The sequence below is a fragment of the Lactuca serriola genome, chromosome 3 (genome assembly GCF_051521515.1).
Source record: "Lactuca serriola cultivar US96UC23 chromosome 3, Lser_US96UC23_V15, whole genome shotgun sequence".
Lineage (NCBI taxonomy): Eukaryota > Viridiplantae > Streptophyta > Magnoliopsida > Asterales > Asteraceae > Lactuca > Lactuca serriola.
In genome coordinates this window covers 72,023,597-72,043,753 of record NC_136410.1, presented here as the reverse complement: position 1 = coordinate 72,043,753, position 20,157 = coordinate 72,023,597, and the positions used below count along the sequence as shown (strand labels likewise).

Here is a 20,157-nt window from a genome sequence, read left to right as displayed (position 1 = left end):
CTGAATATTAAAAATGAACCTGTTTTTAGCATTTTAATTTGAGTTTCTTATTATTAATTAGCACATTGCATTTTCAAAAATCAATGCATATTTAGAATTATATTTTCAGTTTTCTTACTTTGAGCACTTTGAATTTTCAAAAATCAACCAATTTTTAGCATTCTACTTTAATTTTCTTATTATTACCACATTTCATTTTCAAATATAACCATTTTTAGCATTCTCGTTTGTGTTTTTGTATTATTATCTCATTACATTTAAAAAAAATAACCAACTTTTAGCATTCTACGTTGAGTTTGCACATTTCATTTTCAAAACTCAACCCATTTTATGGATTTTACTTTGAGTTTTTATATTACTAGCATATTGTATTCTAAAAAATCGATCCACTATTAGCATTCTACATTCAATTTTCTTTCTATCTCATCATTGAAACATCGTTTTTTGTCTTTTAAAATGCATTTTTCTATGAAAATCTATGAATTAAGAATTGTACGTAAAGTTTTCTTATTACTAGCATATTGCCTTTTCAAAAGTCAACCAAATTTTAGCATTCCACTTTGAGTTTTCTCATAAGGGAAAATGACACATATAGCCTATGATTTTTTTAGGGTTTACCCTTTTAGTCACTTAAGTTTTTTCGTGGCTTTATGAGGGAACCTAGTTGTGGGCAACCTATCCTTTAATCCACTTTACTTGTTTTAGCCGGTTTAAGGGACACATACAAAACTTGGGGCCCACCCACCCATCCATCCATCCATCTCTCTCTCTCTCTCTCTCTCTCTCTCTCTCTCTCTTAATTGAATTATTGTTACCCAGAAAACAAAATAAATTAGGGCTTTTATGCCCCTCGTCATCACTTGTCTGATCGATTAAAGGAAAAAATGAAACACGGACGAACGACTATAGTCAAGAAGGTAACATTAAGCAATAAATGGTCTGGTGATTGCCAATTGATTACAAAGAGAAAGGGGTTTCGTCCCTTGGTTGATCAATCGGTGAAAAGAAAGCACCATCGTGCTTTGGCTGTCAAGGAAAGAAGATGCGAGCAGGAAAAGAAACACGAATTGACAACAAAAAAACTCCTTTGGTGCGAAATTGAGTTGAAGATGGAGGGAATCGGAAGGTACAACCTTGCTCAAGACATAATTTGCAAAGGAAAGAAAAGTGATTGCCAATCCAAGGGAGCAAACAAGCTGCGATGGCAGCCATGTCGAGTTTTTCGGTAGTGATTGAGTGATTGATCGATAGGATTAGGAGAGATTGAAAGGGAAAGAGAACTTAGTCTGACGCAATCAGTAGTAGTGAGGGAGCAGATGGGGGTTGCCTCGACAACTCTTGACTTCTTCTCTTTTGGTTCTGGCTTTATGTACAAAGGGAGGAGGATGGTTGGCCTGATGGAACAAGGCAAGCAAAAGTAACAACATTGGTGGGTTTTTGGTTGTGGTTGTTGTGGAGTCTGCAAAAGATAGTAAAAACGAGAGGAATGTAAGGGGTCTTTTAGTCATCGAGGATAGAGAGAGAGAGAGAGAGAGAGTGAGAGAGAGAGAGCTTCAATGTTGTGGGACCTTTTAATTTTTTTATTTATTAAAATATAAAAATAAGTGAGCTGGCAAAAGGGGTAACCGGGTTACCCCTTCGTTTTCTCAAAATTGACATATTGGACCCGACAAAACCAAATTTGTTCCCTTAAAAAGCCATTTAAAAAGTTAAGTGACTAAAGGAGTAAACCCTAAAAACTTCATAGGGCGTATGTGTCATTTTCCCTTTCTCATAGTTAGCACACTGCATGCATTCAATTTTCTTTCTATCTCATCATTGAAACATGTTTTTTTTTTCTCTTAAAATGCATTTTTCTATGAAAATCTATGAATTAAGAATTGTACATAAAGTTTTCTTATTACTAGCATATTGCCTTTTTAAAAATCAACAAATATTTAGCATTCTACTTTGAGTTTTCTTATAATTAGCACATTGCATGTATTTTAAAATATCAACCTTTTTTTAGCATGCTACTTTTAATTTTCTTTCTGTTACATAATTGAAACATCTAACTTTTTTTCTTAAAAACAATTTTCTTTGAAAATCTACCAATTATAGCCTTGTACTTTCTGTTTTCTTAATATTAGTATATTGCATTTTCATAAATCAACCCATTTTTATCATTCTTCTACAAGTCTTCCTATTATTTGCACACCGCATTTCAAAAGTCCAACCCATTTTTACCATTCTACTTTTAGTTTATATGTCACATCGTTGAAACATCTAACTTTTTTTTTCATATCAAAGCATTGTGTTTTGAAAATATACAAATTATAGCATTGTCTTTTTACAATTTCCTTATTACTAGCACATTGCATTTTCAAAAATCAGCCCATTTTTAACATATTATCTTCCGTTTTCTTATTATTAGCACTTTGAATTTTCAAAAATTAACTCATTTTTAGTGTTCTACTTTAAGTTTTCTTTCCATTACATCATTGAAACATCTAACTTCTTTTTTCCTGACCAAAATTTTTTATTTGAAAATACACCAAATATAGCATTGTACTTACAGTTTTCTTTATTTTAAACTAATAAAAGAATTAACTTTTCTTTATTTTATAACTTATGGAATTAATTAAGGTTACACATTCTATTACTTAATGAAGTGACTCTTGAACTTCCATGTTTGAAGACAAGTTATAGAGTCATAAAACCATTCAATGAGACAAGACTCTTCATTTTTGTAACCTTTGCCAACTTTTATGAGTTTTATGAAACTTAAATGTGACTTTTGATATAACTTGAGGACAAGTTACATAAACACATTTTAGAATCAACTCTTAGATTAATTTGGATTTAAAACAACAATTTCACATAACTTTCTATTAATCTAAGCAACTCATAAGAACAAGATCATTCAAATCAAAATTTTTCATGTAATTAGTCTAAACCTTAAACTAATACAAAACATGAATCTATTGATAATTATCTTTGAAATTGGATTAGCATGAACATTACCACATCAAAAACAAGTTTATAAGTCCAAAAACATCTTAGGGTAATGTTCCTAGTCCAATTCCAGCCAAAAAAGTCGAAAATATGTTGTCTGGGGGTCCAATTCGTCGAGTGCACGAACCAACTCGGCGAGTTGGATGCATTTTGCCTTGGACTCGGCGAGTCCATAAGTGGACTCGGCGAGTCTGCTGAGCAAAAAACATCAAAATTCGATTTTTAAGCCAATTTTGCAAGAATAACAAGAAAACAAGCCTAGGCTCTGATACCACTATTGGGTTTTGAGCATTCTAACACTCCTATGGTGTACATGCAACCCTATAAACCTTGGATCTATGTTTTCTCTATTATACATGCAAATATGAACTTTCCAAGGCTTTAATCCTAACTAGCATATTATGAAGCAACTATACTACAAAGACTAGTTAGATGACATACCTTTTGGTGTAGCTTGATGTCTTCAAGCTTTAAGAGCTTAGCCCCAATAGTGTTGAAGCCTCAACTGGAATCAAAAATCACCAAAACACCTTGGAAGACTTTGAGAATAAGAATACTTTGGTTCTCTCTAGTGCCAATTTCACCAACCAATGACATCTTTATATAGTATGGAGACTAGGGTTAAACCCATGACCTTTCATTTCATATGATCCATGGGTTAAACACTCCATGGACTATCCATGAAAGCTTAGGCCAACCTAAATGAACTTGGCCCATTCCATATATACAAGAGTCCGTATTTAATTAGTTCATTTTGATCACTTAATTAATTCTAAATTATGTCTTGATCAATACTAATTAAATAATATGATTCCATATTAATATATTAGAACTTATAATATATTAATATAAATCATAAATATAGTATTCTCAAAAGACTATCCATATAAATTGTGTCAGTGAAGTGCTACCCAAATGGACCATGTCGGGTCGGGTCAAGTACATACCAAATATAGTTATGGACTTAGACATTAATCCAACACGGATCTAGATGAGAATGTGCATGAGTTTAAGGTCGAGTCCGTTCTCAAGGAGGGTCTTAGAGTGTTATTTGTTGAAGAAAAATGAAGAAAACACACTGAGTTATCATACCCCAACCATATCAGAAACGGAACCCAAAAGCAGAATATTTATATTTCTCACTCAACGATGGACTCGCCGAGTGCACATTACCTACTCGACAAGTTCGAGTTCAATTCCATGATTTTTATGCTTGATACGTTGCTACTCGTCGAGTTTCCGTATAGACTCGACGAGTTTATCACTTTTTCATTCTCAAGGCTTATATTCTGCTCATATTCACTACGGGTCTCGCTCATATTCTTTAGAGTTTGATTTCTGAAGATTTCCGAGTATCTTTCCTGCATTTTTGGAGCTTTCCCACACAACATATGACACTCAAGGCATAGATGAGCTGTTCTCGTGTCTAAAGTCATTTGAACTGGAGTTAAAAGAGAAGAAATATAAACCTCGCCACTACTACCCCAAGGGAGTTTGTTCAAATCCTGTCTTTATTTTCTTATTATATTTATCATGCATAATATGCAATGGGGACATAGCATAAATTAAGTGTCGGGTAGGGGGTTGGTTGCATTAGTTAAAATTTTAGTTAAATTTTGAAAAAAATTTGAAATTTTGCACAAAAATTGCTAGGATTAATTTAGAAAATTTTGGTAAAGCAATTAGGAATCATGCTAGTTGCATGAAGATCCAAATGTTTATTTGAGCTTATACACGTTTTAATGCATTTGTGGTCTCCCTTATTCTAGTGAAATCATGGGACAGAAACACAACCTCGCTTAGTTTGAGGGATGCAATAAGTTTAGCACCGTGTACTTGAAATGTATCCAGGAAAATTATTATCCTTAATCAATAAAGGTTGAAGTTGAGCGCCCTTGCTTAAGCATGTAGGTATTGAGTGAAAAAAAAGTGAGTTACATGTAAAAAAATGAGAGAGAATTACAAGCAAAGTTGTAAGAATTTTGGAGCAGTTAAAGTGAAGATCAAAAGATCAAAATTCCAAAAGTTCAAAAGTTGAAGATACGCAAAAATCAAAGAAAATAAAAAAGGTGGCAAATTTGAAGAACTCAAAGAAATCAAAGTTCAAATTATCAAGAAAGTGAAGAATTCCAAAAAAAAGCTCAATAGTGGTATCGAAGAATTGTAATTTTTAGAATATGTATGCTTGGGTTGCTCAACCAAAAACACCTTGAGACTAGGAGGTTTTCTGCGGATGGATTCGGAGTGATGCATAAAATGAGCATTGTTCGGAAAAAGTGGGCGGGTGTTTATGAGGATTGTGAGTATTTAGAATTAAGGGGGGTCCTTAGGAAAATTATTTAGACACAAATGCATGCGTTGCGGTCTTGACGTAATGTCTGGGTTGGATTGGGATTGTCTATGTAATATTAGTGTGCTTAATTTCCATTTTGCTTGGGGGCAAGCAAAAGTCAAGTGTGGGGCATTTTGATATTTGCATATTTAGCTATATTTTTATGTTGGATTTTTATCATTTATTGTCTAATTAATTGCATATTATGAACAAAAGATACTTAATATTGTTCAAATTATATTTTCAGTCCAAAAAAGAAGCTCATAAGCAAAAGGAAGCAGGAGATATAAACGAAAGCTCGGGAACGAAAGAAAGAAGAAAAAGGCTTAATTCTGAAGCTACTCGGCGAGTAGGGTCGTCTACTCGATGAGTAGACACGAAGGTTCGCGAAGAAATACGTGGAGTCCTTGTCGTATACGGATTCCTCAAGGGGGACTTGGCGAGTCAGTTGTCTACTCGACGAGTAGCCCCTGTTTTGAGAAAACTATAAATAAACTTCACAAACTCGACTTGAGGACTCTCTGGATTTTTGGTGGAAACACTTGGCGATCAAGGAAGCCCTTGGAGCTCCGGAAAATGTTGAAGAACCCTAATCCTTCATTATTAAGAGATTAAGGCACTTTATGTTTAATTTTCCACTTTACCTTTGAATAGAATTATGTTAGGTTTATTTGAATTCGTTTTTAAGCTTTCATACATTGAAATCATGAACTAATTTCATTAGTTTCTGTTTGGGGAAGACAATTTTGCTTCTATGGTTTAATTTACTCTTTTGATTAATTGTTAGTTGGTAATATTGTTAAATTAAGCTTGTTAAAGACCCTTATGCATTAACGATAACTATTTTCTGTTAATTTCTAAGTGATTAAGCTGCATGAACATCTCTTCATTGCTTATCCCATACAATTTATGTCAACACAATAATATATGCCTAGGAATAATGAACATGAAACTAGGATTAATTAGAGAATGGGTAAATTAATGTGTAAGCTTGTGTGATACACCATCAACAGGAGGTTAACTGAATAACCAATTAATTAGCTAACTACAAGTCTTATTTAACCTGAATAATTAACGTAGGAAATCTATTAGTTTAATCAACTGGCCACTGCTTGAATTTGTAGCACCTAGTTCCCGGTACGTAAATCTTATTTGGATATTCTTTTTTCTTTTAGCCTTGGACTCGGCGAGTCATAGGTCCGACTCGCCAAGTAGATACGGGACCCGGGACACGTTTAAGTTGGCGACTCGGCGAGTCCATATCCTGGACTCGGCGAGTCACCGCTGTTGGATGAAACCCTAAGTTTCAGGGGTTTACACCCTATTTAAACACCATATCCGCCCCAGGACAGCCCCCATTCACCCTCAGAGCTCCCAACCCTCGTTCTAAGTTTGTTCATAGAGAGTTTGAAGAAATTGTTGTGTGTTCTTGAAGGTTTTGAAGCAAAAGGGGAGTGGATCAAGAGGAAGGGAAGGAATCCAAGTATCTTTTTGCTCTCTCAGCAGTTCCTTTGAGGTATAACCCATTTTCCCCTTGTTTCTATGCTTATTACTTCATTTAAGTCATTCTTGAGCCAATCCCCAAGATTGTATGTGCATTATAAGTCGTAATAAGTTGATTGGCCTTTAGATCTAGGCAAGATTGAGCTCCATGAGCTCAGATCTGTTACCTTTATGGACCCATGTTGCTTGTTCACCCTAGATCTACCCTTTTGAGGCATTTTGAGCCCTAAATCCCTCATTGGTGAGTATCTACACGTAAAGTTGGAAACTTTACGTGTCATTCATGCTCTAGGAACCCAGATCTGTAAATGGAATGGACTGGAATCGAGCAAAATCGCATATATGGGAATGCATGGCGACGACTCGGCGAGTCGTTCATCAGACTCGGCGAGTCTGCTCGCGAGTCTCCAAGTTGTCCCCTTTTCGTTGTGTTGAGTGGGTGTAGTGAGTCACGGGGTGTGACTCAGTGAGTTGGAAGCCAAACTCATCCATGGAGGAACTCGGCGAGTCCATGCCCTGACTCGGCGAGTTCAAGGCAATCTCCTTAGATCAAGAACAGACTCGGCGAGTTGTTCATACAACTTGGCGAGTCACAGCATAAAGTGTTCTTCGGTTGAAGATGAACTCGGGGAGTTGTTCATACAACTCGGCGAGTAGGATGAAGGACTTGAACCTCAGTTAAGAAGAAGAACTCGTCGAGGCAACGCCTAACTCGACGAGTAGGGTCGGGATCCAGGACAGTTGTTTGGTTAGGGACTCGGCGAGTCGGGTCAACTGAAAGTTGACTCTGACTTTGACTTATGACATGAACAGGGGTAAAATGGTCATTTTACCCAATGGACAGTTAGCAGTGATTGACTGAGTATGTTGTGGGATTTGCAGCCGGAGGATTTCCGGAGCAGCAGTAGGCAGTCAGTTCTCGACCAGATTAGCAGCTATTTCGAGGTGAGTTTCCTTTTCAGTAGAAACGGGTCTAAGGCACCAAGGCCAACCCGTGTAGACGAGATGTTAGTACGAGAGTGTGGGCCGAGCCCGTATCTCTGGGTTTAGTCGAGTATGATATATGTTTCAATATGATAGAGTTGCTTATACTTGTTGTCTGTGTGATACTTGTATATTATGGGTTAGCGGTTCAGTGTGGGCAGGGCCTGTATCTCTCCGAGGTTGGAGTGTGGGCTAGGCCCGTATCTCCCAGATAGTAGAGTGTGGGCGAGGCCTGTATCTCCCGGCTAGCGAAGTGTGGGCAGGGCCCGTATCTTCACAAGTGTGGGTGAGGCCCGTATCTCTCGGCTAGCGAAGTGTGGGCAGGGCCCGTATCTTCCCGAGTGTGGGCGAGGCCCATAACTCCTAGCTGAATGTTGTTTGTTATATGCTTGCATGGTATGAGGTATTATGGGGGGAACTCACTAAGCTTCGTGCTTACGGTTTTCAGTTTTGGTTTCAGGTACCTCCTCAGCTAGGGGAAAGGAGCCGGCACGGTAGCAGCATGTCACACACACACACACACTCTTTGATTCCGCACTTATGAGTTTACTCTGGGATTTATACTCTGATATTTCGATTGGATGTATGATTTGGATTTTAGACATGGTTTACGTTATGATATGGTTTGATCAAACAATGTTTTTAATTATTAATGGTTTCTAAAGTAATGTTTTAAAATGAAATTTTTGGACGTGAAAATTGGGTCGTTACAAGTTGGTATCAGAGCCCTGGTTTGAGGGATTCGGACACACCTTCGGGGGTGTCTGAACTCAAATCGAGGCATTAAAAGATTTTCTAAAAGAAAATGTTTTCAAAAATTGAGAAAAGAGTTTTGAGAAAGAACGAAGTGTGTGATGTGTGTGACCGGCCGAGCTCAAGTAAGTATTCCCCAAAGTACCCATACAAGTTTATGTTATGTTTATCAGCTTTTGTAGAACAACATGCTAGAATAGGACTAAGGATGTAGGAGTGATGCCTTATGTGCCTGCTTTATGTGTTTCTGCTGTATGAGAATTGCATGCTAGTATTGAGTAGACAGCAAGTAGGATAGCCTGATTAGGTTATGCCTGATGGTATGAGCTTAGCATTATATGCTAGTATAGTTCTTGTAAGCCGATAGAGTTGAATGAGATTGTTCCCTTAGTTCGAATGCTGCTTGCTTTGTGCTTTGTGGGACTCTGAGTGGTGGGAGTTAGCCATTAGGTGAATACGTCACGTCACATGTGATCAGGGTTGAATAATCTTAGAGTGCTGGATTTGGCCCTATTGCGCAACTCTCGTTTGAGTCTAACCGTTGTAAGAGTGAACCTGTTACTCGAAGGATTATCCGAGCCTCACCGCATGTGATGGTGTTCAGGTAATGGTTAATTGGCACTACTAAGAGGCCTTCAGCAGCTGAGGACCTGGTAGGGTGGAGTCTGAGATTTCCCTAGGGCAAGCCTAGGATGAGTATAGTAGTGATCAGCCGCAGTGGAAGGGATCTGGTGGAGTCGAGGTAGTCCTTGAAGAAGGTACAGATAGATGTGGAAGGTAGTATGGGCCCGTACTACTGAAAGCATAGGATCCGTACCCGAACCAAGGAAGGCTAAGATAAGACCAGGGAACTTGTAAGTAGTTGTGATCCCTCAGGAAATATCAGTATCACTAATGTGTGTTATTATGTATTGCAGAATGGTGGTACTTCGATCGAGGCCGGTAGATGGCGGTTCAGGAGAGGGTTCAGGTTCGGGATTAGGTTCCGAGCCGTTAGATGAGGGACTACGCGAGTTCATCGCGTCAGAGATCACCAGGGGTATCCTTGAGTCGACTCCCATTATCTTCGGGTCGATCAAGGAAGGGATCATCGAGTTGATGGAGGATCGCCTCAGGGCGTTCGGGAGCGACATGGCATCTGGCCAGTCAGGATCTCGCACACTGTCCTTTAAGGACTTTAGGGGCAGTGGTGCGTCAGATTTCCACGGGGTGAAAGACCCCATTGCTGCCAGACGATGGATTGCAGACATCGAGTCTGCACAGTTGACTAGCTTCTGCCCCGAGGGGTCGAAGGTGAGGTATGCAGCAGGGTGATTACGAGACCGAGCCCGAGATTGGTGGGAGTCAGTGGGTGACTTGTTGGGAGCCTCAGCTATCGAGGCTATGACCTGGTCGGACTTTGTGACCAGGTTCAGGGCAGAGTTTGCGCCGGCTGTCGAGCTTCAGCAGCTGGCCAGGGAGTTTTTGGACATGAGACAGACGACGGAGACTGTGGCGGAGATCACCGCCAAGTTCCGGGAATGGGCCTTGTTGGTACCCCAGTATGCGGGTGACGAGGATATGAGGAGGACCCGTTATCATGATATGCTACGGGCTGACATCCGGGAGCATGTCAGCTTTTCAGCTTGCCCTACCCTGGAGTCCATGATCGCTAGGGCGAGGGAAAGGGAGATTGATTTAGAGCACATTCGGAAGAGGAAGGCAGAGGCGGGGCAGGTGGTTGGGGCTTCAGGAAAGAAGCCCAGAGGATCAGATGGGAGGCCGAAAGGCCAAGGAGGACCCGGCCGCTGCGGGAAATGCGGCAGGACGCATGAGGGAGCATGCAGGATGAGATCAGCAGGCTGCTACAAGTGTGGCAAGGCGTGGCACTTTAGCAGGGATTGTACTACTCCAGTTTCGGCTATTCAGACGTCTGAGTTGCTGTGTTTCCACTGCAACCAGAGGGGCCACAAGAAGGCCAATTGCCCCCAGTTGACAGTCTCAGCATCGGTGAAGGCGCCAGCTCCAGCGACCCTGCGGATCACGGATGGCCGGCAGGGCAAGGCAGAGGCTCCAGTGGTGAGGAGCCGAGCATTTCAGTTGACTACCGAGGAGGCACGCGCCGCACCCGATGTGGTGACGGGTATGATTCTTTCCCTATATTTTTATTTTATGATGTTATGATATTGATATGTGCTCGGTATATATATATATATATATATATATATATATATATATATATATATATATATATATATATATATATATATGTTTTAGGATCGTTCCATGTGAACGGTATCCCAGTTCAGGTGTTATTCGACTCGGGTGCATCGTGATCATTTATGTCCCTTGCGCTTAGCAAGAAGTTTTATGAGTCTTTGGGCATGTTGGATTGCCCTTTGGAGGTAGAGATTGCTGATGATTGATCGGTGCGAGAATCGATGGTGTTTCGGGATTGCGTATTGCGTATGTTTGAGGAGCGTTTCTTAGCAGACCTGGTTCCTATTCCGCTGCGTGGGAACAAGGTGATTATAGGCATGGATTGGTTGAGCCCTAATGGGGCGGTGATAGATTGCGCGCAGCAACTAGTGCGGGTCAGGACCCCAGGCGGGGGAGAGTTAGTGATTCATGGCGAGAGGCCGCAGTATGGACCCGCAATATGTTCAGCAGCGAGGGCGAGGCGCTACCTTCAGTAGGGATGCGCAGGATATGTCGCGTATGTGATGGATACCCAGGAGGTGGGTAAGGCGACAGTGAGCGAGGTTCCGGTGGTGCGAGATTTCGCAGATGTTTTCCCAGAGGAGCTTCCTGGGATACCTCCGGAGCGGCAGGTGGAGTTCAGGATTGACCTCGTTCCTGGTGCGGCTCCGATAGCCAAGGCACCGTATCGGTTGGCTCCTCCCGAGATGCAGGAGTTGTCTACGCAGCTGCAGGAGCTGCTAGACAAGGGATTTATTCGTCCGAGTAGTTCACCCTGGGGAGCCCCAATCCTGTTTGTAAAGAAGAAGGATGGGTCGCACCGGATGTGCATAGATTATTGGGAGCTGAATAAGGTAACGGTGAAGAACCGTTACCCACTCCCGAGGATTGATGATCTCTTTGACCAACTTCAGGGAGCGTCTTGGTTTTCCAAGATCGATTTGCGTTCGGGATACCATCAGATGAGGGCCAGGGAGGAGGATACGCAGAAGACCGCCTTTCGGACGCGCTATGGCCATTATGAGTTCGTGGTGATGCCGTTTGGGCTCACCAATGCTCCTGCTGCGTTCATGGACCTCATGAACCGCGTATGCAGACCGATGCTGGATCGGTCTGTGATAGTCTTTATCGATGACATCTTGGTTTATTCCAAGACTCAGGAGGAGCATGAGGAACATCTGAGGGAGGTGTTGGAGACCCTGAGGAGGGAGAGCTTGTATGCCAAGTTCTCCAAGTGTGAGTTCTGGTTGCGCGAGGTGCAATTTCTTGGACACCTCGTCAACCAGAATGGGATTCTGGTCGATCCGGCCAAGGTCGAGGCCGTGATGAGATGGGAGGTTCCGAAGTCTCCATCTGAGATTCGGAGTTTCCTAGGATTAGCAGGCTACTATCGGAGATTTATTCAGGATTTCTCCAAGATAGTCGTACCCCTGACGCGGCTAACGAAGAAAGCCGTGGTCTTTCGGTGGGGACCCGAGTAGCAGGCTGCATTTAAGACACTGAGACAGAGATTGTGCGAGGCACCGATCTTAGCCCTGCCAGAGGGCGTAGAGGATTTTGTGGTTTATTGTGACGCGTCCATTTCAGGGTTGGGCGCGGTATTGATGCAGAGGGGGCATGTCATTGCCTACGCCTCGGGGCAGCTCAAGCCTCATGAGGCGAACTACCCGACGCATGAATTGGAGTTGGGGGCGGTGGTTTTTGCCCTCAAGATTTGGCGACATTACCTCTACGGGGTTCGATGTACCATTTACACGAACCACAAAAGTTTGAGGTACCTCATGCATCAGCTGAATCTGAACATGAGGCAGCATCGGTGGTTGGACGTGGTGAAGGATTATGATTGCGAGATCCTCTACCGCCCGGGGAAGGCCAACGTGGTGGCCGATGCGCTTAGCTGCAAGGCAGCACCGATCAGGGATATGTGCATGAGGATGACTGTAGTGACTCCCTTGTTGGAGCAGATTCGGGAGGCCCAACGGGAGGCTATCAAGGAGGAACATCGGAAGAGTGAGCGTGTGGTGGGTCAGGTTTCCTCCTTTGATTATGATAGCCGAGGACTATTGACACTACACCGTAGGGTGTGGGTGCCGTATCGCGGAGGCGTGCGCCAGATTTTGATGGAGGAGGCGCACAAGTCCCGATTCTCTATTCATCCCGGGGCGACGAAGATGTATAGGGATCTTCGTCTATATTATTGGTGGCCCTGCATGAAGCGGGATGTGGCATGGTACGTTGAGCGATGCTTGACCTGCAGGAAGGTCAAGGCCGAACATCAGAGACCGCATGGCAAGATGCAGTCGTTGGATATTCCACTGTGGAAATGGGAAGATATCACGATGGATTTTATCACGAAGCTTCCCAGGACCGCGCGTGGAGTGGATTCGATTTGGGTCATCGTGGATCGATTGACCAAGAGTGCTCACTTTATCCCGATTCAGGAGAGCATATCGGCCGAGAAATTGGCCGACATCTATATCAGGGAGATCGTGGCGCGGCACGGGGTGCTAGTATCGGTTATCTCGGACAGGGATGTGCGTTTTACTTCCAGGTTTTGGAAGAGATTTCATGACGAGTTGGGCACTCGTTTGCATTTTAGCACTGCCTTTCACCCGCAGACGGATGGTCAGAGCGAGCGGACCATCCAGACTCTGGAGGATATGTTGCGGGCATGCGTGCTAGAGTTCGGTGGTAGCTGGGATACTTATCTTCCCTTGGCCGAGTTCTCCTACAACAACAGCTACCACGCGAGTATTGACCGTCCCCCATTCGAGATGTTGTACGGTCGGAGGTGCAGGACCCCGATATGTTGGGGTGAAGTAGGCCAGAGAGTCATGGGGAGCACCGAAGTGGTGCTCAAGACGACCGAGAGGATCCAACAGGTTCGGAGCAGGCTTCAGACTGCTCAGAGTCGGCAGAAAAGTTACGCCGACAAGCGCCGATCCGACCTGGAGTTCCATGTTGGGGATATGGTACTCCTGAAGGTATCGCCTTGGAAGGGCGTCATTCGATTCAGGAAGCGGGGAAAGTTGGGCCCGAGATTCATCGGACTGTTCAGGGTTGTAGCCCGGGTGGGCAAGGTGGCGTATAGACTGGATCTGCCAGCCGAGCTCAGCCAGATCCACAACACTTTCCATGTTTCTCAGCTGCGGAAGTGCCTAGTGGACGATTCAGCGGTGGTGCCGCTGTAGGATATACAGGTTGATGACAGCCTGAATTACATTGAGCGTCCAGTCGCAATCCTCGATAGGAAGTCGAGGGATTTGAGGAACAAGAAGGTGGAGCTAGTGAAGGTGCAATGGCAGCACCACAAGGGTTCGTAATGGACTTGGGAGCCGGTGGACGAGATGATGGAGCATTACCCCGAACTGTTTCAGAATCGAGCAGCAGACTTCGAGGACGAAGTCTAAAATAAGTGGGGGAGATTTGTAGCACCTGGTTCCTGGTACGTAAATCTTATTTGGGTATTCTTTTTTCTTTTAGCCTTGGACTCGACGAGTCATAGGTCCGACTCGCCGAGTAGATACGGGACCCGGGACACGTTTAAGTTGGCGACTCGGCGAGTCCATATCCTGGACTCGGCGAGTCACCGCTGTTGGATGAAACCCTAAGTTTCAGGGGTTTGCTCCCTATTTAAACACCATATCCGCCCCAGGCCAGCCCCCATTCACCCTCAGAGCTCCCAACCCTCGTTCTAAGCTTGTTCATAGAGAGTTTGAAGAAATTGTTGTGTGTTCTTGAAGGTTTTGAAGCAAAAGGGGAGTGGATCAAGAGGAAGGGAAGGAATCCAAGCATCTTTTTGCTCTCTCAGCGGTTCCTTTGAGGTATAACCCATTTTCCCCTTGTTTCTATGCTTATTACTTCATTTAAGTCATTCTTGAGCCAATCCCCAAGCTTGTATGTGCATTATAAGTCGTAATAAGTTGATTGGCCTTTAGATCTAGGCAAGATTGAGCTCCAGGAGCTCAGATCTGTTACCTTTATGGACCCATGTTGCTTGTTCACCCTAGATCTACCCTTTTGAGGCATTTTGAGCCCTAAATCCCTCATTGGTGAGTATCTACACATAAAGTTGGAAACTTTACGTGTCATTCATGCTCTAGGAACCCAGATCTGTAAATGGCATGGACTGGAATCGAGCAAAATCGCATATATGGTGAATGCATGGCGACGACTCGGCGAGTCATTCATCAGACTCGGCGAGTCTGCTCGCGAGTCTCCAAGTTGTCCCCTTTTCGTTGTGTCGAGTGGGTGTAGTGAGTCACGGGGTGTGACTTAGTGATTTGGAAGCCAAACTCATCCATGGAGGAACTCGGCAAGTCCATGCCCTGACTCGGCGAGTTCAAGGCAATCTCCTTAGATCAAGAACAGACTCGGCGAGTTGTTCATACAACTCGGCGAGTCACAGCATAAAGTGTTCTTCGGATGAAGATGAACTCGGGGAGTTGTTCATACAACTCGGCGAGTAGGATGAAGGACTTGAACCTCAGTTAAGAAGAAGAACTCATCGAGGCAACGCCTAACTCGACGAGTAGGGTCGGGATCCAGGACAATTGTTTGGTTAGGGACTCGGCGAGTCGGGTCAACTGAAAGTTGACTCTGACTTTGACTTATGACATGAACAGGGGTAAAATGGTCATTTTACCCAATGGACAGTTCGCAGTGATTGACTGAGTATGTTGTGGGATTTGCAGCCGAAGGATTTCCGGAGCAGCAGTAGGCAGTCAGTTCTCGACCAGATTAGCAGCTATTTCAAGGTGAGTTTCCTTTTCAGTAGAAACGGGTGTAAGGAACCAAGGCCGACCCGTGTAGACGAGATGTTAGTACGAGAGTGTGGGCCGAGCCCGTATCTCTGGGTTTAGTCGAGTATGATATATGTGTCAATATGATAGAGTTGCTTATACTTGTTGTCTGTGTGATACTTGTATATTATGGGTTAGCGGTTGAGTGTGGGCAGGGCCCGTATCTCTCCGAGGCTGGAGTGTGGGCTAGGCCCGTATCTCCCAGATAGTAGAGTGTGGGCGAGGCCCGTATCTCCCGGCTAGCGAAGTGTGGGCAGGGCCCGTATCTTCACAAGTGTGGGCGAGGCCCGTATCTCCCGACTAGCGAAGTGTGGGCAGGGCCCGTATCTTCCCAAGTGTGGGCGAGGCCCGTAACTCCTAGCTGAACGTTTTTTGTTATATGCTTGCATGGTATGAGGTATTATGGGGGGGGGGGGGGGGGAACTCACTAAGCTTCGTGCTTACGGTTTTCAGTTTTGGTTTCAGGTACCTCCTCAGCTAGGGGAAAGGAGCCGGCGCGGTAGCAGCATGTCACACACACACACACTCTTTGATTCCGCACTTATGAGTTTACTCTGGGATTTATACTCTGATATTTCGATTGGATGTATGATTTGGATTTTAGACATGGTTTACGTTATGATATGGTTTGATCAAACAATGTTTTTAATTATTAATGTTTTCTAAAGTAATGTTTTAAAATGAAATTTTTGGACGTGAAAATTGGGTCGTTACAGAATTGATATGTTTTCTAAGGATTAGTAATAGCGAATGTGAATCTAATCACCAGAGTCGATAACCAATAACAATTAATCTATTATATTATTATAAAAATTAACCATAGGAGTAAAAGAGTTGAACCTAAATAGAAACCCTTTTTAATCATTGAATTTAGTTTGTTTTTACGTGTTTTCAGCTTTTAGTTGAGTAGTTAAGTTTCTAGTCTTGCAAAAGTAGAGAAACCCCTATTTTCTATTACTTGTTTTTAGTTAATTCTAGTTTTTAGTTTTAATTTTCCGTTCCCTGAGTTCGATACCCTACTTATTTAGCTACACCACAATTGATAGGTCCAATGCCTTTGTGTGTCAATTTTATAATTAAAAGTAGGATTAAAACTAGTTGATATTACACACATCAAGTTTTTGGCGCCGTTGCCGGGAAACGGTTGAAAATTAGCACTAATTTCTAGTTTTATCGATCCTTTGTGTGAGATTTATCTTGCACAAAGTTATTTTTAGGTAATTTAGTTATTAGGATTAGTTTGAATAGTTTTTTGTTTTAGAAATTTAATTAGAATTTTCTTCTTTTTCTGCCTTGAACTCGCCGTGTGCAGTCGAAGCTACTCGGCGAGTCCATCGCTGTTTCACAATTTTCGTATTTTATTTTATTTTTGTTCTTTTTACGCGTTTTTCTTGTTTTGTTTGCAGGAATTACATGACCAGAGGATCCAACACACCCTTGGTTCCTCCATTTGAAGACCCATAGTCCGCTTTAAGGAAAAACAAAGGCAAGGAGGTTGAAAGCTCTAATACGCCTAAGAAGTCACCTTTGACGAGCTTGAAGACTGTTTTTGGAAAGAAAAAGAACAAGAAGCCAGGAGAGACCAGCAGTTAAAAGAGCGAAGAAAGCAAGTTAGAGAACATTGAAAATAATCCAAAAGAAGCCGAATTCGAATACGACTACGAAACCGAATACGAAGAAGAAAGCGACTTTGAAGGCGAACTAGCTAATCCCATGGCTAACATCGGTGAAGTTCCCATGGGAGAAAGGAAGAACAGAATACGAGACGATACCGGCCCGGGACTTGTGTAACCCGCAATTCCCGCGACTGCCACTTTTGAGCTTAAGGGTCACATACTTGCTCAACTCAAGGAGATCCCCTTCTATGGAAAATACCACGAAGATGCCGATAAGCACTTGGATAAAGTCAACGATGTAGCTGATTATTTTAATGTTCCAAATGTGCCTCGCGAAACTCATCTGCTTCACATGCTTCCAATTACATTCAAGGGTGATGCAAAGGATTGGCTCAAGTCACTCCCTCCCAGATCCATCGCTACATGGGCCAAGATGAAAGAAGAATTTATTGATCAGTTTTGCCCTCCTTCGAAAATAGCCAAGTTGAAGAAATCCATTGCCAACTTTGAACAACAAGCTGGAGAGTCCCTTTATGAGGCATGGGAAAGATACAAAAGTCTATTAAGGAATTGCCCACATCATGATCTTAATAGCCAACAAGAAGTCTCCATTTTTTATGATGGGGTCAATGTGACTACAAGGCAGCTTCTTGACTCGCAAGGACCGCTCACCAAGAAGCCACCTCCGGTGATCAAGGAAATAATTGAGGAGTTCTCTAAACACTCTAGAGAATATCATAACCCACGAAATGAAGTAAGTATGGGGTGGTGAACACTGTTAACGATAGCATGGAGGAAATGACGGCTAAACTAGATAATTTAGATAGGATGATGGCTAAGATGGATCAAACAATCCATGCTATTCGAGTTGGATGTGAGAATTGTAACGGGCCACATATTACTAAAGATTATGATTTGGATGAGAATGGAAACAACAAAGCTCAAGTATTCTATTCAAGTGGCGACCGATTTGATGATAATTGGCGAAAACCGAAGAAGGAATGGCTCCCGTATGATGAGTATAAAAAGGCAAGGGAGGAGAAATTCATGCAAAAAGAATGGGGTTTCTATTAAAAGGAGGAATCGGTTATGGAAAAGAGAACTAATTTGGAAGAGATGTTCACAAGGTTTGTAGCTGCGTATGAAAAGAGGCACAATGATACCGACAATGAATTAAAGGAGCAACGAGTAATGCTTAAAGATCATCAAGATATGATGAAAGATCAACAAAATTTGCTTAGGAATCAGCAGGCCTCCATTCATAACATTGAAAAGCAGATAGGACAGCTTGCAGAACAAATCAATCAAAGAACACTTGGTGAACTTCCTAGCAACACCGAACAAAATCCAAAAATGGCGCATCTAAATGTGATAACCACTAATTCTGACAAAATTTTCACGCCTTTGACCTCTATTCAGAAGAAACCCAGTAAGGTGCAGACAAAAGAGGAATTTGAAGGGAATTCGAGCAAACTCGATTTGACTCGTTGAGTCGAGGTGATGGACTCGACGAGTCCAAGAGCTGATGAGAAAAATTGTTCTCTTTTGAAATCTTACAGGCCCCCTTTGCCATTTCCAACCCGAGCCATACCAGATGAGCAGATTCAACGGTATAGAAGATTTATGGAGCAAGTGAGGACCCTCCAAGTGAACATTCCATTTGTTGAAACAATACTTCATGCACCCAAGTATGCAACTTTGCTTAAGAACCTCTTCACTACAAGACAAAATATGGAAGAAGTTGCTGAAGTATTGCTAAACGAACTGCCAGAAAAGAGGGGTGATTCGGGAAGCATCTCCATACCTTGTCAATTTATGAACATAACTTCTACTCATGAGTTAACTGACTCGGGTGCAAGTATTAATCTAATGCCATATTCTTTCTTCAAGAAGTTAAATTTGTCGGAGCCAAAGCCGATTCATATGAAGATCCATCTAGCTGGTAAGACAATAATACATCCAAAAGGAGTGCGTGAAGATCTTCTCATCAAAGTCGATAAATTTGTGTTCCCCATGGACTTTGTAGTTCTTGACATGGAAGAAGACCCTAAAGTTCCAATCATTGTCGGAAGACCATTTTTGAATATCGTTGGTGCATTAGTCGATATGTGCGAATCTACACTAACACTAAGGGTGGGGAACGATTAAGTGGTGTTTAAAGCAGAACAAGAGAAAGAGAATGAAGGGACAAAAGATAGAAAAGTTTCCTCAATGGATTTTGATGATGAAGTGTTAGAAAGAAAGCTTGCGCTTTTACAAGAAGAAAATGCAAATCAATTTCTATTACCTTCTGGAGGGAATTTCTATGTTGAAAAAGATTTAAAGGAGATAGCAAGGTTGTTAGAGGAAGCTGATTCAAAAGGAGCAATAAAAATTGTGGAAACCTCACCGACTCGCAGAGTAGCATCGACTGACTCGACGAGTCCAATCCAGAATTTCAAAAATAATGAACACCTTACCTTGCTTCTTACAAGTTCCCTTTCTGACCTTGACATGCACACTTCTCCTGATCCTTTGGAAAGTCCAACAGAAGAGGCTGAAATTGTTGAAAACTTTAACTTCCAACAAGCACAATTGGCTTACCTTGACACGATGATAAAAGAAGAAGCAATTCAACTTGACGAGAGGGTAAGTTTGGGAGAAAAAGAGAATGTAAGGGCTTGGAATGGTGATATGAATAACTCATCCATTGAATCACTCATGGCTAATCGAGATATCGAGTCAAATACAATCAAGAGAACCAAGCCTCGAGCCCGAGTTTCTACTAATTATGAAGTATTTGCATTTGAACCACCGGATTGTTTAGAAGGTAAGGAGGAATCCTTAATTTCAAGTGACGATAAGGTGGCAGCTGTACGGGAAATCGAGATTGACAAAGAGGGAGTACAAAAGATGGGTCCATAGAACGGGGTAAAGAAGAAGAAGGTTGGGAAACGGATCAGTTATGTTATAGAAGAGGATGTCACAAGGAAAAGGAAAGAGGAATTGCGCCGGG

At 42.5% G+C, this 20,157-nt stretch overlaps 1 protein-coding gene and 1 non-coding gene across 2 annotated transcripts; one reads left to right on the top strand and one right to left on the bottom strand.

The window, feature by feature from the left end:
* Positions 1–17,643: 17,643 nt before the first annotated feature.
* LOC145096371 (small nucleolar RNA R71) lies at positions 17,644–17,750 on the bottom strand. The gene has a single exon (XR_013703779.1). It is a non-coding gene; the product is annotated as a small nucleolar RNA R71 (small nucleolar RNA).
* Positions 17,751–18,662: 912 nt separating this feature from the next.
* LOC145095378 (uncharacterized) lies at positions 18,663–19,310 on the top strand. The gene has a single exon (XM_079033268.1). The coding sequence runs from the start codon at positions 18,663–18,665 to the stop codon at positions 19,308–19,310; it is 648 nt and encodes a 215-aa protein (XP_078889394.1).
* The last annotated feature ends 847 nt before the right edge of the window (positions 19,311–20,157 follow it).

Coding starts and splice junctions, on each gene's coding strand:
- LOC145095378 (XM_079033268.1), top strand. CDS start 18,663: ATGGACTCGACGAGTCCAAGAGCTGATGAGAAAAATTGTTCTCTTTTG.